General features: G+C 40.3%; 2 protein-coding genes and 1 long non-coding RNA gene across 4 annotated transcripts in view; 2 read left to right on the forward strand and 1 right to left on the reverse strand.

The window, feature by feature from the left end:
• LOC121883916 (voltage-dependent T-type calcium channel subunit alpha-1I-like) overlaps positions 1-9,199 on the forward strand; it is a 43,920-nt gene extending 34,721 nt beyond the window's left edge. Inside the window, exon 2 of the mRNA XM_042392365.1 lies at positions 8,898-9,199. Within this exon, the coding sequence (XP_042248299.1) occupies positions 8,915-9,199 (285 nt within the window). The 5' untranslated portion in view covers positions 8,898-8,914. The remainder of the gene's footprint in view (positions 1-8,897) is intronic.
• A 1,254-nt stretch (positions 9,200-10,453) lies between these two features.
• cacna1ia (calcium voltage-gated channel subunit alpha1 Ia) overlaps positions 10,454-15,448 on the forward strand; it is a 125,501-nt gene continuing 120,506 nt past the window's right edge. The window contains exons 1-2 of one of the 2 annotated variants that reach the window (XM_042392182.1): positions 10,454-10,644; positions 10,757-10,887. In XM_042392182.1, the coding sequence (XP_042248116.1) occupies positions 10,884-10,887 (4 nt within the window). In that variant the 5' untranslated portion in view covers positions 10,454-10,644; positions 10,757-10,883. The remainder of the gene's footprint in view (positions 10,645-10,756; positions 10,888-15,448) is intronic. The other variant, XM_042392183.1, reaches the window with a different exon arrangement.
• On the reverse strand, positions 14,704-15,165 carry LOC121883817. Its single transcript, XR_006092268.1, has 3 exons — positions 15,074-15,165; positions 14,846-14,913; positions 14,704-14,747 (listed from the first exon to the last, which is right to left on the reverse strand). It is a non-coding gene; the product is annotated as an uncharacterized LOC121883817 (long non-coding RNA).

Raw genomic sequence — 15,448 nt, forward strand, 5'->3', positions numbered from 1 at the left:
CACATGCACTTTACACGCACTCACCCAAGCTGACAGGCTGCAGTAGATGCACTTGCACATCAGCCTATAAGGTTGATCATTTATTTTATTTGGCACGCCTACAAGTATGAGCTCTCTCTGCCTCACACACAGGCAGCTGGAGGGAAGCATATGCCATTTATCAGGGTGAAAGAATGACAGCAAGAGCTCTAATAGTAAATCATTGGCAACATTATTGGACCTCCCCTCCCTCGCCAATATGGATTTGTGTTGGGAAGCTGAGGGACCCTGTTATAAATCAGTCAATAACACACACAGGAGTGTGTGCACACAAACTTCCACAAAGCATGGAGGCACAAACCCCTCCCCTCATCACTTACACTGACACATGTACATACACACACACACCAACACATCAGAGATGATAATAAATGTGCTGATAACCAGCCTATGACAGGAGTTGAGTTTTTCTTGTGTGGATCACCCACAATGTGTCAATTCTGCCTCTTATCCTCTGCAGTCCTTTACTCTTATTATGAATCATCTTGAAGTAAATGTGTGAGGCCCTCAGATGTGCATCATGTCATCGTGAGATTGCATCTGATCCTTGTAGCTATCTAAAAAATGCTTAATTCAGCATTGTTTTCAGGGTGATTACAACTCTCTGTTTAGGATATCCATGAGGTTTTAAACAATGGACGCACGCCACCAAATTAGTGATCACAAACAGGAGAATTGTGTGGTGGATCAGGTTGAATCCAAACCAGAAGGCAACGAAATTAAGAGCTTATGTGTCCTCTGGCAGCGTTTGTTTGTGAACATGGACTGAACCAGACAAATCTCAAAACACGGCCCTTGTTACTGGTACAGTTGCAAGCCAACAATACCAGAGCTAGCATGACTGGAGAAAAAATAGTGAGCCAACAGACTTCCTCTGACATCCAGTAAAGCTGCTGTGGTCACAGCAGACTACTAGAAGAGAAAAGCAGGATTACATGGTGAACTGCCTTCAAAAGGGGCATGCTGACCCAAAATTCAAAGTTCAAACTTGGTTATAATATTTAAATTCAAAAAGGGAAATGAAGTGATATCACAGCAAGGGTACAGTTTTGTTGTATCTCTTGTTCTATAAAGTCCACTTCTTACTGTAACAGAGATATGTTTATGGTCTTTAGTCAATGTCAATCCTCCATACTCTCTGTGCAGTAAGCCGTGATCCAATTTGTAGGTCCTAGCCTCCGCTTGCTTCTCTCCAGCTCATTTCCCAGCCTGACTGTCCTCCTGCCACTCAATGAATTCATATTATTACACTTGAACTTTAGCATGACCCTAATTCTAAAAGCTGTTAGCATGATGCAAATGCTAACAGTTTTGCCCCATTTCAGTGCAAAATATTGCGTTAGCATCAGCAGTAGCATGTCACAGTGCTGATAAGGATGCACAGCACTCATGCTGACTTAAAGACACAAAGATGTGCTCGATATCCACTCAAACTGTGCATGTACAACAGTAGTCTTGGTTGCTTGGCTAGAGCTAATGCTATTAATACAGATTAGACTGATGGGGCCACTGCTTCAGTGTAATCCACTGGCAGCCACTCTCTAAAGATGATTTCTGACATAGAGCTCAGGATCCCTCTTCATCATAGAAAGAGAGAGAGCGAGAGTGATTGAGAGAGAGCGATGGACAGAGAGAGAGAGAGAGCAAGAGAGAGAGTAAAAAAAAAGCATAGAGGGGTAGACGAACCGCAGAAAGAAAATGAAAGAAAAGTAGAAAGGAGTGGATTAGAGAAGGAGATAAAGCGGAGGAATAGATGGGTAGAAATCAAGAAAGGTTAAGAAACTGAAATGGAAATTGGAATTTAAATATTTCCGAAAGGAAGATGCAAGATTAAAAGAATTAAAGCAAATCTTTCATCCTCTCCTCTGATGAAAAAATTAACTGCTGTGAAGACCAAAAACTCTGTATTTGACAACACACACAGTAGAGCTGTCAGCTCCCTCCAAAATTTAAAAGTCAACAGCATTTTAACTAAGAGCATGTTCTAGTTTACTTACTACTGACACATGAACATGCAAAGGCACAACGAATGGATAATGTATTCAAACTGTATAAAGTGCTCCTGAGACAAACAACTCTTTCTCTTGCTAAATGATTGACTTTTTTGTCACTTATCTGCTTCAGCTCATTAGCTTTTACACTGGGCAGCGTTCATGTGTATCAACATGTACCAGAAGCAGCTTCCCACAGTTTTATATGAAGTGTAATTGTTTGGTTATTACACAGCCCGGAAGGGGCCATGGAGAAAAATAACTAATGTGTTCTTTCGATTTAATGGAATTCAATCTCATGCCACTCTCTCATCCTGTGTATATCCTCATTATGGATCACTTAGATTTAATAAGGTTTTATTTTGGTCTTGGACTACTATATATTTTTTGGTTGTAAGCACAGCACTGTGTTATCTCTGAGATCCCTTAAACATATTCCACCTGCTCTTCATTCACCATTCATCAGCACATCAATAAGTAACTGACGTTTAGGAGAAATGTCTTCTTCTGACTGAATGCGTCCCTCTACAAGAGGGCAACAGGCAAAATAGATCATTCGAGAGCACAAATTAAGTCATCCCTGCACACAAATTATTAAATTGAGAGCAGAAATTATTAAACCGAGAGCACAAATTATTAATTTGAGAGCAAAAATCGAGAGCACAACTTTTTTTTTCCTTCATGGCCCTTCTAGGGCTCTGTAGGTTATGTTGGCCAGTAATGAGAAATTAGTTGGATGTTCTAAGCACACCACGGAAATGGCAGAGAAAATCAACAATCAACCGGGAGTTGATTCAGTATTCAGGGTATAAAATTTTGCATCTTTAAATTTTAAAACCCTCGTGATAATGATACTCATTTGTACTATTCCTATTTCTATTCATAATTGCTTTTCTTGAATTAAAAAATGTGACAACTTCATTTTCCAACTGCATTCTGAGATACTTTTTGTTTTGGGCAATCTGTGATTTCAGTATGGAGCAATGAAGTGTTCGTTTCACAGAGCATATGGCTGTTAGGGGTAAATCTGCCCACTCGGCTGGTCTGTGATCCATAGCAAATGTCTGGGCCAATCTGGCCGTTCTGCCGAGTCAGGGTAACACTGCTGGGAGCAGGAGATGGGTCTGTCACCCATATGTCACATACCAACAGAAATACCTTTAAGTGACTGTCTGTGACTGCAGGTTAACAACCCATTTCACTGCAATGATTGGTGATACTATAACCCCTATCAGGACAGAAACTGAAACTACCCAATGTGAGAAAAACCTGGAATACTGAATTGAACAAATAACTCAAACAGCAAACAATATAATGGTACTGGTGATGAATTACACAGATTTTGTTTTGCATTTTTTCTTCCTCTAGATCTTTTAAAGCTTAGAGTAAAGCACGTGTGTCGTTATATTGTGGAAGATGTGGAGCCAGGCTGGTATAATGTATGATGTGGGACAACTGAAATTGTAAAAGAAAACAATCACGCAATGATGCAGAATATATAGTGAGCAATGAATATAAACAGCAAGGCGGTCATTGTTTGGAGCTGTCCTGTAAACTTTATCAGAACCCATTTAGCATGCGCTATAAAGGTGTTTCATTATTTTCATAAATCCATTTATTCTGACATATTTAAATATTACAATCGCCCTAAACTAGACATATTAATGTTTACTTGGTGAGGTAAAGTCGCCAAGTGGGAATTATGTTCTTCCTCCATTACGCAAGAGTCACATTCATCACATTTTAGAAGGCTATTTTATAGTGCTGTCAAAAAGCCAGCCGTCTCATTCCGCATTGGCTCCTCTGTCACTGGCTAGTTCATAAATACATTATACTCTCTCATTGAATATATTGGTAGTCTCGGTAACAACGTAATGTGTTGTTTTGATCAGTCAGCAATAGGTGTCAAAACTGGTTTGTCTCAGGTCACTGGATGAAAAATTGCCTGACATAGCTGACGAGACATGACGTGTACGTGAGTGTGTGTGAGTTGTGAGGGCGTGTGTGTAGTGTTTGTGCATAGGTTGTGTAGCGTAAGTTATGTTCTCAAGGGATCCTTGCCCTGAAGTGATTCTAATAGCATTAGCCACTGTCTGTTGCTGAATAGTCCAATGGTGCATTATGTTTCTTCTGAGACACACACATACACACACACACACACATCTGGGACAGTACCGATCATCAGGGATCTGCCCCATGTTTTCTCATATGCTCAGTGTTCTTCCTCATTTTTCAGTCAATTCACACAAGACTGTGCGTGCGTGCGTGTGTTCTCAACTGATAATATTGTGTTTCCTTCACTGTGTTTTGACACAGTGAGAGAAAGACCTTAAGAGACGTTAAGGCCGGGTGCTGTGTTAAGTCAGCGTGACAGTCAGATCCCTGGCTGCCTATGAGTGCTGTGCTGGGCTCAGCATTGTCCCAAATCACACAGAGGCACATACACCAACACACACACACACACACACACACACACACGCACACAGACTAAAAACAAAACAACACACAGACAGACACACACATACACACACATATGCACACTTCTAACAGATGTATTTTTGCTGAAAAAATGAGGAAAAAAAGTTCATCTCCTCCTGCAACTTTCTACACCAATCTCTATAACTTCTAAAACTCATAATGCAACATTACAGGGAGGCAATTTTTAATAACTTTTCCCTGTAGAAACTGAGGATTATGTGCCACAGTGCGTCTGAGACAGTATCAGTCCTTTTGCAGAAATCCTGATTTTGCTTGCAATAGATTTGGGCTGCCTTCCAAAGCTACACAACTGCATTAATCAAAGGTATTAAATAATATCATGCAGATTCTTACCTGTTTAGTGGTTATCTTGCTTTATGAAATTATTTGATTATAAACCTTCCTCTAAAATATTGTCTTAGCTAAGTATTTTACAGCCTGTAGAGAACTATGATGACTAATTCTCCAAATTAACTGAACCATTGAAACTGACCAAAAGGAAAGTTTACAGATGTCTGTTTCAATCTCTGCAACATCATCAGTGAGATGTGTGTGCATGCTTTGGTAGAGAACAAACCAGAATCACTGAGAACATGAATTGCAAAAGTAATGCGTGGGAAATGTTCAAGATCCAAAGAAGGAAACCTCCCTTTCAATTCAGAGTGTAGAATTAGCTGTTAGCATCTAGTGATCTGGGCAGAGCCCCAGATTTTATTTGGTGCAAATTACTGAAAGTGGTGGATATCATATATATGCACAGAGCCTGAGCCTGTTTTAAGATTTAGGACAGCTCTCTGTTACTGAGTGTTTATGGCTGTTAACTGTCCAAATATTTGTCAGGCTCTGTGATCAATACTTTGGTGATCAGTTTGACATGCATTAAGATTTTCAGTGTGTAACTTGGTGACCCCACTGATCGAGGTGGCAGACTGATGGCTTTGGATGGAAAATGCACTACATTGTTTCGCTTATAAATGTATAAAGAAAAGAACAGAAGAGTCTCCTGTGTGTGATAATAGTACTTATTAAACCCTACTTAGTGTTTAGTATATTTCGAAGAAACAGCAGGATTTTCATACATGCTTACGTTACTAATGAGGGAGGTTCAGTGCTCTTAACAGCAGAAATTTCACATGTACTTTTATCTATTTTTTTTATGCTGACTTTGGGGGGGGCTTCTGTACTTTTAAGCCCTGCTGCCTGTCAATTATTTGGGATACACACAGTATGTTTACTCATTACTGCTACTGGCTGCCATTTTTCACCAGAATATGTCATGCTAGAAGCTACCCATTTACAGTAATATCACTGGTTTCCAGCAAGTTGCTTTTATCTAAATACTGATAATGTCCAAATATGAGCGAGGACGATATTATAGCATGAGTTTTCTACCCCCCTACTGCACGCACATCCTCAATTGTTTGCAAATGAGAAACCCGTCTATAGTGAACGGCATCACCAATATTAGGACCCTGAAACTGAAGCAGCTAAATTGAATTCAGCCATCATTAATTTTATCATTTACACATGTGCTTTTCCTATGGTGACATGTCAAAACGTCACTGCCACTGACACTGCCAATACTACCTAACTTCATCAGGTCAATTATACATTCACACTCATTTTACCTGATCAGCCAGTGACATTTCGACCACAGTAAGGTGAAATAGATGCACTTCATGCTCCATCATCTTTGTTATAGTTTGAAAATGTAAGAAGAATTTTACAGTAGCTTTAAGGAACCACATACATGGAACATCCCGCTTTGGAAAGTACATTACAAGTGTTATCTATAATGAATTCATTAATGCCACATCTGAGGACACTGGAAATTTTATTTTATTTTAAGCCTCCAGTTCCTTATCTGCAGCCTTCCCTTTTGAGCTAATTCAATACTCACTGAAAATCTTTGTCATTACTTCCCTTGAGTATTATACATCAGCTTTTTATTCAATTTGCCAATATGAAATCATTGTAATGAAGAATGTGTTGCTGAAGCCCCTTATGGATCCACAGTATGTTTCACCGTTGTTTTCCATCCAGCCTCATCCTGTGTCTGTCTCAGACTGTCGCAGTGAGTGTGTGTGGGAGGGGGAAAGCAAGTTTTTCCATAGCTCATCACAGCCTTTAGCTCATAGTGCAGCTAAATGGGTGACTGTATATCCGCTACCCCAATTAAGGGTGTTAATGTGCGTATGTTGATAAAGTGTGAATGTGTGTGTGTGTCTGTGTGTGCGCGCGTATTCGTGAGCGCTAACACAGCAGTGAGGGCCTTGTGCATAGTGTCTCTCTCTCTTTCACTTTCTGTGTTACACACACATGCATTCATCTGTCATCATTGTTATTCACACAAAAAAACACATTGAGGGTAAGCTTACCCAGCATGCAGGAATGCTGTGAAAAGACAGTCAAAGTAAAGGAGGAGAGAGAGAAATATTCTGGTGCAGAGAAGTTAGATGAAAGAATTTTAACATGCAAACAAACGCGAGAGCAATGCTGTATTTTTCACATGGACACACACTCTAAATATACCCCCACCCACCCACACACACACACACACACACACACACAGACAAATAGTCTTACACAGAATAAAACAAACTCCTTCCAACCGTTTCTGCAAAGCTGTCTCTTGCTTAATTGTAGTCACCCGTAATAGCTGCACGGCCTCTCTAAGAAGCTTTGTCATGGGAAATAAAACACAGCAGAGTAAGAATAAACTTCCTGCCTCCACAGGAAGCAGCTGTTGCCATGGTAAAGCTAATTTGAAAGGCCTGTTTGTGAAAGGCAAAATAATAACCTGCTTTGAGAAACAGTATGTGTCTGTATGTACTTTACACATGAGATAATAAAAGGATACACACTAATAGATGATTATTAGGCAGAGAGAGATACCTAACATAGCATACATCGCTGTGTGTGGTGGCTGACTTTCCCCTTTCTAATGTTTTTTATATGTCCACCTCATTTAACATCTCGTCAGAGGATAAACTCTGGAACTGTGAGAGATACTGGCTACTAAATCACCACTGTCCTATTTTCTTAGCTTGTAATAGATAATCTTTAATATCATTACCCTATAAAACGAAGTCTTCTCCCCCACTGGCAATTAATCCTACTGTAGGATTAAGTGCAAAGAAACACATTCACTCATTCACATGAAGCAAATCACACCTACGCATGCATGTTTGTACACATACGTGCAAAAACCACAAGTAATTACTAAATATGAACATTCACACATGCTCACGCAGCTTAAAATAATCATACGGTTGTCTAGAAAATGTTTCTCATGTTACTTCTCGCTATGCATTAGTGCCCAAACAGACAATAACATCTTGTTTATGAGTGTGTGTGTGAGTGAGTGAGTGTGGGTGTGGGTATGTGTGTAAGACTGTGCATATGTCCAGCTATGCACATGTCCAGCCTTCACTTGGCTCTATGCCTCTTGCTGGATGCTTCCTTTGGCTGCAAGTTAAAAGCAAAAGGACTACCAAGTCCAATATTTTATTATGCATTCACTTAATGTAGGCTTCAGCTGCTACTGGTTGACTTCCTAGTCGGCTCAACGGTTTGATGCGTGGAAGGCTGGCTGAGCCAAAAGAACGTTTTTTTTTTTTTTGCCGTTCTGTCTTTCTTTTCTTTTTCTTCATGTATTATTTATGTGTTTTCCTTTGAAGCTTTAAACACAACATGTGGACTTCCTAGCCAGCAATACGTCATGACAGTGCTCCTTTTCTGCACACAAGCTGATTCACTTCAAGCCAATGATATCCAGTATTGTTTTCTCTGTTGTAAAAATGTCTCAGTTGAAATATATAAATATACAGGTACGTGGAATATTGTGCACTAGAGCATGCAAAAATACGCATTTGTGTGTGTGTGTGTGTGTGTGTGTGTGTGTGTGTTTAGGTGTACCAGTTCCGTAGATAAAAGTGAATCCATTGATGAGCTAAGTGGTAGGAGATGGAAAGCCATTTCGTCTGCCACAACACTGTGATGGGGATAAAGGAATCGTCAATGACTGTTGACATTGATTTACTCTCCGCTGTCATACACCTCTGTGTGTGTTTGATTGTGAGAAGTGATTGTTAACAGTGAGCAATGCATTCTGTTATGCAGACAAGTGAGTTTACAATAAGAACATTTGCTTTCACAGGGCAAAAAGACATCAAGAGGCTAATGAGGCTTTGGGGCTAGAAAACAACATGCATTAAATATCTATGAGTTGTGATAAGATGATGTTATGACATGAGGGTGATTAATGGTCTGCAGGAGTGTATTGTAAAACCAAAAGCCTGTTTGTCCAATCAAACATTAATGAAATATACACATTCAATTAATCATTTAATTCTTCTAATCTCACTGTCATCTCGCATTGTCTTTCAGATCTCGCCTGGGTTGCCATGACGAGCGAGGAGTGTCCTGTGCCGCTGGGGAGCATTTCCTCAGCAGTGCCAGGGCAGAGTGAGGAATACAGCTCGGCGCATACTGATGACATCATTGAGGAAGTGGGTCCAGGTGACGATGTCAGTATCGGCAGTGACCTAAGCACTCTTGTGGTGCCCTTCCCAGAGCTGGCGCCTGTGGTCTTCTTCTGCCTCAAGCAGACCACCTGTCCTCGCAACTGGTGCATCCGTATGGTTTCCAGCCCATATCCTTTCATTTACTGGTGGAATTGCCCCCTTTAACCTTAAAGTCCAATTGAAATCCCAATTAGTCATACCTTTTTGCAGCAAAATAATTCCACCATGTTTCTTAAATTTATTGTTAATATTTTTTTAATTATTATTAAAAGGGAAAAAAAAGGTCTTTGAGGACATGTCAGTCAGCTGGAGGAGCATGAGCTCCAGCAGCACTAGCAGGACAACAGAGACAATGTAAACAAACCTGTGCTGTAGCCTACAACTCATGGACAGACAGTGTGTTGTTAGCAGTGGTACCGAAAAGTAAGGACCAGAATATATTTGCACATACGTTTACATGCTGTTTTGACATACTACAGCTGAGCAGCTAATTAGCTATCTGGCTTGCTAACTGATATTAGCAGTGCTTGTTTAATGGCTCACTCAACAAACTAAGGTGCAGGACAAGATGTGTGTTCATGTTTGTAAGTTAGTTAGAAGAAGGAGACTTTAGCAGGAAAGCTAATGTGGGTTGTTGTTCAGATTCTGTCTTGTGTTGTGTAGCAGGATGCTATCAGGCTCAGTGTGACCGTCTGCTCTGCCTATGATAGAATGCTAACACTGCTGCTTTGTGCAAGATTTGAAAGATCTAAATCTACGGGGTGCCACAATGAAACCAAAAAAATATAATATGTATATTTCTCCCTTTTGGTTTTAGATTTTTTTTTTTTTTTTTTGTTAAAGGGGAACACAGGACAAGTGATCAGAGCAGATATGCTGTAGCAGACAAAAAAAGTAAATTTAATTTCAGTTGGACTTTGATTTTTTATTTTATCTCTTAACTTTCATCCTTCTCTAAACCTAATTATTCACTTGTCCTCATACATCATCTCCAAGAATGTGAATTTGAACCCTTTAACCTGACCTTGCTACTCAGTGAATGATAGTTTTTACATTACATGCAGGGTTTCTACAAACATTTCCTCTAAGACATTGTTTTTCTAATTATTTTTAAGCTAATATATCAGCAACATCTTGACACGTTCTTGAGTAATACAAGATACATGTTATCTGTCGTGTAAAACATCAGCACTTGCCTCAAGGATTTTATACTCCCTAAACTTCATTAATCCCCCTCTTCTTCAAGTCACTCCCATCATTCCTTCCCCTCTTCTGTATATTGGAACACCTTTCATGCAGAATTCAGTCCTTCTCGATTCTCCACCCTCTCTTTTCATCTCCTTATGTAACACTGGTGCTTCCCTCCCCTTTATATCCAGTCCCTCCTCATTTAGAGCCTTTTTTCTGCTTATCCGTCACCCACTTTTGCAGAGTCACAATTTGTCTTCTTTGTGAATTTCTTTTGTGAACTTCTCTTCTGTCTCTGTTCTTTTGATACATTTTCATCCATCTTGACTCTGACACCCAACCCCACCTCCCATTCCACCCTCACTCCTTTATCTTGTGGATTTGCTACTACGGTACAACAGACATCACAGAATCTTCGCAAAGTGAGTGTGTTTGACATCTTATACAGCTACAACTGAAATGATCAGCATTGGACTGCTTGAACAATGGAACGTGCACATTTGTATGTGTGACTTGTGTGTGTGTGTGGTTCAGCTCATGCCCAGAACAAGCAGTTGTCTGTTTGCTGACTACACTGACAGTGGCAATGGGACAAAGGATGATCCTTTCACATTAGGGACAGACAAGACCACACTGGGCTGCCTGCCGCACTGCTGCAGGAATGTGTGAGTGAGTACATCTAAGTGAAATATGACTATGGCCCTATTTACTCCTGCTAGTCGGAGTGCAGGGCTCTACGGATTGTAATGTCAGTAAGACCTTTTTCTTGGTCAGTCGGTCAGCTCAAAACACTTCGAACACGACTTATCATTGTCATGTGTGAAGAATAGCAGAGCCTTTAGGTGCAACTAGACTCTCGTTTTCTGTGCAACTTTCCAGCAGTTTATCATAACCTGAACATCAATCAAGCCTATTTCTGACCAACCCCCTAACATCTGTTCTCACCAGAAAACATATTGCAACTATTCAAAGCTCAGCATGTGTGTTATTAGTCAAGTAGTCTCTGGCTACTGCTCAAAGGGGGTGTGTGTATGTTTGTGTATATTTCCAAAACATGTTCCAAAAAAAAGCTGATGAACACCTTCACGCCAGGAACTAATGAACCATTGTAAGCTGTAATATTTCGATACATTGTTTATCCAAAGTGGGTGGTGCCAGACAGACGGGGTGTTTTTCCTAATGACTCGAGCTTTCTAAAGTTGGCAGGGAAATCTTCTTGGATGGATTACCCATAACTGCCCGACTCGGTGATGAACGTACATCACTGTGTTTTGCATTAATCCTAACTTTTTCAAACTTTGGTTTACCAGCACTCGAAGCATTTCAAAGGATAGGTAAGTCTATCCTAAAACAGGAGTCTGATTCCCAAATCAACCACAGCCCTCTTTCCATGAAAAAAAAAAATTAAAGGTGTATTTGAAGCTAATATGAAGTTTTAGCCCTCCAAATTAGTCAAATGAAGTCAATATCTTTCAGAGTTACTGTCAGCAGTCAGCAGTTTGAGTCAAATAAAGTGGAAGATATCCACTTTATTTGACTAACTCAGACTGCTGAAGCTTCATATTTGCTTCAGATAAACTTTTAAATACATGTTTTCTCAAAACGAGGACTGTAAATTTTGTCCCCCATCCCTTATACTGAAAGTGGATTAGGAAATGATCTTTAAATGGTCAGTATGAACAGGAGGAATGATTGCAGCAAGCAAAATCTGTTTCAGTGTTCATACGGGCACCCGACTGTTGTTTTAAGACAGACTTGAAAAATCCTGAACATAGACACAAAGAAAGATTTTTCTGAAAGAAAATTAATGAAGTTTTGAGACAAAAGTCCATGAAAGTTAGCAGCTTCACTTTTTATTCATCCCTTGCATTTACAGCGAGCCGTGAGGGGAGACTAATACCATGGTAGTGTTTGTGTTACAAGCAAACAAATGGGAAGCTAGAAAATTAGACAGACAGAAGAAGAGCGTAGGCAGTCAGACAGACAAAACTGGACAGTGAGACTTTCTGTTTGCCTTTCAGACTATGTGTTTGATGTTTGGAGGAAAAGAGGCTTCAGGAGGATTTTACACTGCTTGCTAATGGCTGAGCTCTGCTACTCTCAGTTGGCCCCATGCCACAGGGTAAAAACATGCCGATGCATACACACACACACACACGTGCTCACACACACACACACACACTCTAAATCGTATTTCACATCGCCTGAGCTTGTGTTGCAGCTCATTGGTTGCTGGACACCCATGGTGGCTGAAACCCAAAGCAGGTTAAAACACAGTGACACACACCTGTGTCTAGGTGTGTGTGTGAGTGTGTGAGAGAGAGAGAGACAAAGAGAGAGAGAGAGCAAATGTGTGAGAAAAATACAAAGTGAGTGGGTGAAAGGTGAAAAATATTGAATGTATGTGTGGTGGTTCCAGGAAAGGTTGTTATCATGGTAGTTGAGGTGATTTTTCTCTGCTAGTGAGGCAAGAAAACACACACATTTCCATCACCATGGTGGTTAGTGATGTGTTACTTGTGCCTACTGTGACTGCATTATAGATAGTTTTGAAGCTTGCTGAAGCATGTGTGTTTGTGTGTGAGTGGCTCTGTGTGTGTGGGATGGTGGTATATTCACAGGCTTTATGCCTTTATTTGTGTAGGAACAAGATGTGTGTGTGTGTGTGTGTGTGTGTGTGCATCTACTGTGTGTGTAGGACTTAAACTGGAGCAAGAGTTTGGCATTTGATGTCTGTTGCAGTGGAACAACGATTTGTACCTGTTTTTGTGTGTGTGTGTGTGTGTCCATTGATTGTACAAAAGTAGATAGTGCTGTATATATACAGTAGATATGTTGGATTGTTTATGTACTGACCAAATATGAGGACTGCACATTTTTTCAATGTATCTGTGAAAGTGAATTTTGTCTTGATGTGTATGTGTGTGTGTGTGTGTGTGTGTGTGTGTGTGTGTGTGTGTGTGTAGAGGGGCAATCAGTGGTTATTTCACCATCTCTTTGCAGATCAATAACTCTGTCCAGCACTCAGTAGCTGTGAGAGGCCTTCAGTGACACACACACACACACACACGCACACACACACACACACACACACAGATGCTCTCCCACGCTTGCCTGCAACAGAGCAACTGGAGCACCTCTCTACATACACCCCACACACTTCTTGTCCCTCTCTCTATTGTTCTTGCTCTTTGGAGTGCATGCTCGCGCTCCATACTGTGCAGTTTACAGTACCATAATCCTCCTCTCTAATGGTTTTCAAAATCTTTCACCTCATTCCCATTGTTCACATATGCTGATACTGATATCTGATATCATGTAAGGTTTATTTGATTTCACAACTATCCTCTTGAAATGAAGTTTAGTCAAAGAAGTTTCCTCTCCCTCTAATCATTTTCTTCCTCTGTGTCACTGCTCTTCTTCCTTCTGCCTCTCGCACCCTCACCCTCCTCCACTTTGCTCCCCTACTTTCTCTTTGTTATAGTCAGATATCTGTACTGGCCAAGAAACACGCGTGTACTTAGCTATATTATGCATTCTGTGTGTTATGACAGAAATGTGTCTAACATGCTTTTTGTGATTTTCAGTCATTTATATACTGTTATGATGTTGGATGTCTATGTTAAACATAGTCAAAGTTTCTAAACTTGAAGTGAACATATGTGAAATTCTCCCTGCAAGTCAAAAGCCAGGGCTCAAGCTGACTTCAGATTGTTCACGCGTGGCCACGAACGGCTGTCCGTTCTATAGTCTTTGTTGCTAAGGTTGTTCTATGGGTTGTTCATGTTTTCCGCATATTTCAGATCAGAATCAGGCTTGAACAAGTACAGGTGTATCTGAGAAGTTTCCATTTCAAGTAAAGAACATTTCTACTACCGCTGTTTGTTTACATTAGACTCCCAAGCCGCCAGAAGTTGCCTGAGACACACCTTTCGGAATCTAATCAATCAGAACAGAGTGGACTTATTGGGGGGCCCTTAAAGAGACAGGAGCTAAAACAGCCTGTTTCAGACAGAGGCTGAACTGTGGGCTGCATAAAAAGCCAGTATAAGATAAATCTGTAAGTCATGCTGAGATATCCAAAATATCCAAAAATATAGACCTGGAAATGTGCATGATACATCCCCTTTAAATCTGACCTGTAGGCTTATATTTCTATCTGTGCATTTATTTTGACATTTTTTAAATAGAAGTTCTGCCCTCTGCTCTGCTTGTCTTAATACCAACTCAGAGATAATGCAAAAGCTGCCACTTAACTCCTATGGAGACTGATAGCAGATCAGATGTGTGTCCTAATACGGTCCCGCTCACCTCTGAATGGATTCATTACCGTGCAAAAATTTATGCACTATACAAACGTATGCATGCACACACTCACAGATATATGCAAACACACAGGCAGTGACATATCCAGTCCCATCTAGGTGTGTCAGTTGCTTTTCCACCTTCTCAATGTTAAATCTTACCTTTTTGAAGAAGCTGTGAGTTAATTTCAGTTGCTTTTATTGCCTCACTTCATCAGCATCTGCACCAAACAGGCAAAAACATTCACCACTTTCACCTGGTCAGTCCACTGAATGGAAAGAAAAGACTATAATTCTGTGTTCGCAGTGGATGACATACCGTCCAGCCAGCCTGTTGCACTGTGTCTTAGTCACGCGGTGAAGATTACCTCTCATCAAAGCTTTATTCTACAGACCGAGATGAAAACATGTCAGGTCACTCATACTTCATTATACCTCAGACATCGCAATTAACTGCATTCAGTGAAACTTGACCTGTCAACAGTTATCCAGGCTAGAAACACAAAGAAAGATAGATAGCAGTTTTTCCTCTTCTAGTATCACGTACCGTTGTGTTTGAAGTTACAGTATCTTCTGTGGAGTTTTAGGCTCCCAGCTTTTTAAATGGTTAGAATTCTTCAATGATTTGAAAGAGCACAGATTTTTCCTGTGGAAATAGTTTGTTGAACATTGGTTTTTTTTCTGTTTTTTGTTTGCAACTTCTTCTATTGTTGCACCTCTTCTGTACTGTTTGTTCCAGACTTCTAAGTTATAATTGCAAAGTGGGCACATTGTACTGTATAGGGGCATTTTAAGCTGTATTTTCAAAGTGGAAATTCAGGGTAATTACTTGCACTATACAGCATTTTAGACAGGAAATGTGCTGGGATGTGTATTCGAGTTGTTTAGAAGCAGAGCATTGACTGATCTATGGCTCTGGGCT

Source organism: Thunnus maccoyii, chromosome 18 (assembly GCF_910596095.1).
Source record: "Thunnus maccoyii chromosome 18, fThuMac1.1, whole genome shotgun sequence".
In the NCBI taxonomy this organism is placed as follows: domain Eukaryota; kingdom Metazoa; phylum Chordata; class Actinopteri; order Scombriformes; family Scombridae; genus Thunnus; species Thunnus maccoyii.